Here is a 5,066-nt window from a genome sequence, read left to right on the forward strand (position 1 = left end):
CTCTCTCTCTCTCTCTCTCTCTCTCTCTCTCTCTCCCACTGTCATGTATCTCAGACCTCTTCACTCCAAAGCAACAGAACAAGAGACACACTGTGAAGTTTTCTCAGTTCATGTCTGGGGAATTACTAAGCCAAAGGGATTCTTCTCTTTAAGTCAGACATTGCTGTTGAAGACACAGAGACTAAGCAGATGATATGTTCGCATCATGATATGTTGCAGGTGTCTGACATGGGAACACTTTTGACTGTCAGATGTCTAAGTCACTAGCAAATAACTAGGCTGGCGGATACCTTTCTTTCCTCTCTGGGTCTTCCATGCCAAGAAAATCCATAGCTACCTCTGAGTGATCTACAAATCCTTGCCCTTAGCTTAGTTTGGGTCATATTGAGTTTGAGATGTTTGAAAAGCACCAACTAGAAACCAGAGGTTAGCTCTCTTGGTCAAGTGATTCAGAAAGACCCTGGAGTGGGAGTTTCCTTATCAATACCTACCCTTAGGGAAAGGGCCAGAAACAAAAGCAAGCTCACAAAGTGCCACTTAGAATGGCTGTAAGATGTTTCAAAGAAAGCCTGGAAGAGAAAGAAGCACAGAGATCAGAAGTATAATGCCCGGGGACTTAGGACAAAATAAGTACCTCAAAATAGAAGTTCAACTTATGCACTGAATGTTTAAAAAAGAAACAGAAAAAGGGCTACTTGTTAAGGCATAGATGTCTCCAAAATGTCTGCTTACGTAGTTGTAACAAAATGTCACAGAATGGAGGACTAGAACACAGATGTATTTGTCACGGTTGTGGAGGCTGAGATGTTCAGTATCAAAGTGCTAGTATCGACAAGGGGTCTCTACCTCCCAATGCTCTCTCCTGATAGAGAGAGGAGCTGTGAGAAAGGAGGGGAAGCTCCTCCTCTATGCTTTTCTCATCGTCTTCCTCATCCTTCTTGCTCCTCTTCCTTGTTCGTCCTTCTACATCTGTACTGGGGATTGAACACCAAGCGTCACATATACCAGGCAAGCACTGTGCCTCTGAGCCAAGTCAGCAGCTCTCTGGTCTCTTCTTGGAAAGGCGCTGTTCTAACCAGAGGACTCCATTCTCATCTAACCACATCTAAAGTTAATCATGGCCCAAAGGGCCCATCTCCAAACTCTAGGACATTGGAGGTACAGTTTCAGCATAACAATTTAAAGGAAGTATAAATGTCTAGGCTAGGAGGTTGCAACCTGTAGGTTGCAACCCCTTTGGTGGTTGAATTACACTTTCTTTTCTTTTTTTTTTTTCTTTTTTTTTTTTTTTTTTTTTTTTTTTTTTTTTTTTTTTTTTTTTTTTTTTTTTTGGTTTTTCGAGACAGGGTTTCTCTGTTTAGCCCTGGCTGTCCTGGATCTCACTTTGTAGATCAGGCTGGCCTCAAACTCAGAAATCTGCCTGCCTCTGCCTGCCAAGTGCTGGGATTAAAGGCGTGCATCACCACTCCCGGTTCGAATTACACTTTCACCAGGTCACTTGAGACCGTCAGAAAATACAGATGTTTACATTACAATTCATAACAGTAACAAAATCACAATTATAAAGTAGCAACAATAATAATTTTATGGTTGGGGGACACCAAAACATAAATTGTATCAAATTGTATCAAATGTCTAGAGCATTAGGAAGTGCTCTAGACATTTACAGTGTGACTAGAATCATCTTCTATTTAGTTTCTTTCTCTTACCTATTTGCAAGGAGCCCAGTATCTCAGTTGTCACCTCTGGCTTAAGTGCCTAGTGGTCTTTGCCCTTACTCTCTACCCTATGCAGTAAGTGGAGGCTGTAATCCAGTGCTAATGGTGGCATAACCAAGGCTTTCCTTGTCCTAGGGATCAATAACGAGTTATGAAGTAAGATATAAAGCAGAGAGCAAAGTCTGCAAGCCATATGCTCACTGTTGCTAGATGGTGGAAGCAGACATTAACTGGTGATCGCTGTAAGTCATGGAATGTCACCACACCTTCACGTGTTGTAAGCCCACAGATAAAGCACCCTCGATGTTTGCTGCCACTATCTCTTCTCCTCTGCCCCAGCTTCTTTCCACTTTTATTATAGTAGGCAATTGTATCTTCTAATAGTATCAGGACAATTGTAAAATGTTGTCCCATACAGATATAAACAACTTTATTATCTTTATCTCTCATGGATTTTTTTTTTAAGGTTCAAAGTTTGAAAATGGTTCAGAAATAGTATTTTAAAGAATGAATTCCTGCCTGGTGTTTGGGGGCTCTTATTAGGTAGTCTTACACAGAGAGCTATAGGCAACTAAGAAATTGATAGTGGGGGTCTAACTGGGGAAGGAATGTTTTTCAGTTTAACAGAGGGAGTGTAATATATATAATTGAACAGGTACTGTTCACACACACACAAACACACATGCTCTCATGCAAATTCACATACTCACATAGACACAAGCATATACATATGCACATGTACACACACATACACATACAGACATGTGCATGCACATACATATACACTCACACGTATGCACACACACACACACACACACACACACACACTTATATGGAGGTAGATTCCTCAATGGGGCACCATATGCCTCAGCACATAGAGGTGGTAACTGCAGATATTTATAAACTCAGAACTAAGATCTGAATTTCAGAATCCAGCAGAGCTGGTTCCTAGAACTCAGATTGGCTCTTGTCTCCTGATGATACCCTGGGAAGACCTGAGAGATGGTCCTCTGGTTCTAAGGAACCCCTAATAGAGGTCCCCTAAGGAGCCTCTAATAGAGGGATAAGGCTAGGAGAAACTGCCAACAGTTGGAGAGGCTCGAGTGAGTCATATGCTTGCATTTTGTTCTGCAGAGAGGACAAGAAGGAAAAAGTTTCTTTGGACTTCTGTTCTATGAAAATGTCCTGTCAACAAAGCTCAGTAAAAATTTACCTGGCAGAAGTAGGAGTCAGCTGGGTACCTGGCCAAGTAGTTCAGAGCATCCTAAAAAAGGCAGCGAGTAGAGACTCATAATAAACATAGTATTAATCCACTGTCTTTTCTTTGTGTAAAAAATACACATTCAGGATTTGTCTCCTTTCTTTCTTGTCTCTCCCTCCTTCCCTTCCTCTCCCATCACTCTCTCTCTCTCTCTCTCTCTCTCTCTCTCCTTCTTTCCTTCTTTGCTTACAGTTCCTCTCCTTACCTCACAGCTGCCCAGTGTAATAACACACACACAAACACACACAGAAAACATTCAACAAAAATTCATTAGATAGATTTAGAAATAGTAAATTTATTAGTTTTTTTTTAACTACTTGACAAACTGCAAGATTCATGTCTTTTTCAATTAACCAGACTTTTAGTTCCTCATAAGATGTCTTTGGATCTAAAAGTATTACTAGGCACCACTTCATTGCTGTTTAACTGCAACTGAAGAATCCTCGTATTACATTGTAGTAAAATGCACAGCAAACCTTCATATCTTCAAAGGCTCAAAAACAAACAAACAAACAAACAAACAAACAAAAACAGGCAGCAAGGTCTATAAAAGGAAGAGTAGTTTTGAAATGAGGGAGGCTGGAAGAAATGACCTGAGGCAGGCTTGAGAGGCAGGCAAGTCACACCGTGGAGGAGCAGAGACAGGGACTTGGTAGCTTTGTGATGACACAGAAGCAAGCAAGAAAGTGAGGGGTGAGGGGAAATAACTGACAAAGGAAGTTGTGACTGAAAAAGTCCTGAATTCTGGACTTAGGGTTTTGAGCTTCACATCTTTGCAAACAACATACAGTTTTTTGTTTGTTTTGTTTTTTGTTTTGTTTTGGTTTTTTTTTTTGCTTTTTATTTTGAAAGATTAGTGAAGTGACCACTTAGAATGTTTTCCGAAGATCGTGTCATAGGCTTTTGATTGGATGTAACTCAGAAGACCAGGCTAGAGATGTGGCTCAGCGGTTTAGCACTTACCTGGCATGTGAACGGTCTTGGGTTAGCCCCTCAGCACAGGACGACCTGCTAGGAGACTGCAATAGTGCTGAGCCTCAAAAGATGGTCGAAGAAGGAACGAAGGAAAGCGGTTAAAGGAAATATTTCAAAAGAAAAATGAAGATAAAACAATACAGATTTAATTGAAGGCAGGGCACACAGTGTGTGTGTGTGTGTGTGTGTGTGTGTGTGTGTGTTCTAAAACTTGCCTATAAATCCTCTTAGTGAGGTTTTATAAGGGTGGCGATAGGAAAGAGACCACTGATTTCATCAGAATAATTTGATCATGACGACATCAGTCCACTCGGAGGCCTGGTGGTCCGTTTTCCTCCAGCAATGAGTCTCAGTTTGTTGAAAAGCTAGTCGCAATCTGGAAGGATGTATATATCTTCATCTTGAGGCGGAGGAGGGCTAGGTTTCTGGAAGTTATAATAGAGGGGGTCCGTTTGGTTCCCGTAGACGTGCTCCTCGAGATTAGAAGGCTGCGTGTTTTCATACAGAGCCTTCTCAGTTGTCTCTTCAGTGCAGGGAGGGCACACTTCCACATTTTCATAGTTGCCATGCATCTTGTTTTTCTTGGCAGTAGATTTGTGGCCTTTGCTTTCTACTGTGGCTTTCATGCTTGGGCTCATCACATAGGGACTCAAGCCGGTTTTTGTGAAGTCTTTCTGCCTGCTGCTTCTCCTTTGCATAAACTTTGGTAGGGTAAACTGTGTCCTTTCCCGGCGATTCCAGTGCCAAGCACATCCAATCCCACAGAGCAGCAAGAGGACTAGGAGGGAAACGCCGACAGCCACAACCACCGGAGAACTCTCAAAGCATTTCAGCATTTCTGCACAGTTGCTGTTCCGCGGTTTGGTGTGGTTAATCAATTCACAGGCACAAGCAGAGGCAGTGTCTGGTCGCCCGTGGTGGCTGCGGTTCAAAACCGAGGTGGAAGGCTCCTGTAGGCATTTCTTTTCCAGATCTAAAAGGATGTTACTGGCAAAGTCCCGATGCAACTGGACGACGTGAGACTGAACAAATTCAGTCTCTGAAGGTGACCGATTACTGTATCGCCATCACTGTACACTGGAGCTGAATTCGGAGGGTGGGGGTGCGGATTT

The 5,066-nt window shown here is 42.3% G+C and overlaps 1 protein-coding gene across 1 annotated transcript; it reads right to left on the reverse strand.

Moving 5' to 3' along the window:
- Positions 1-4,319: 4,319 nt before the first annotated feature.
- Gapt (GRB2 binding adaptor protein, transmembrane) lies at positions 4,320-4,828 on the reverse strand. Its single transcript, XM_021179802.2, has one exon. It carries the CDS (start codon positions 4,788-4,790, stop codon positions 4,320-4,322), a length of 471 nt encoding a protein of 156 aa, XP_021035461.1. The 5' UTR covers positions 4,791-4,828.
- Positions 4,829-5,066: the final 238 nt, after the last annotated feature.

The sequence above is a fragment of the Mus caroli genome, chromosome 13 (assembly GCF_900094665.2).
Source record: "Mus caroli chromosome 13, CAROLI_EIJ_v1.1, whole genome shotgun sequence".
Classification (NCBI taxonomy): domain Eukaryota; kingdom Metazoa; phylum Chordata; class Mammalia; order Rodentia; family Muridae; genus Mus; species Mus caroli.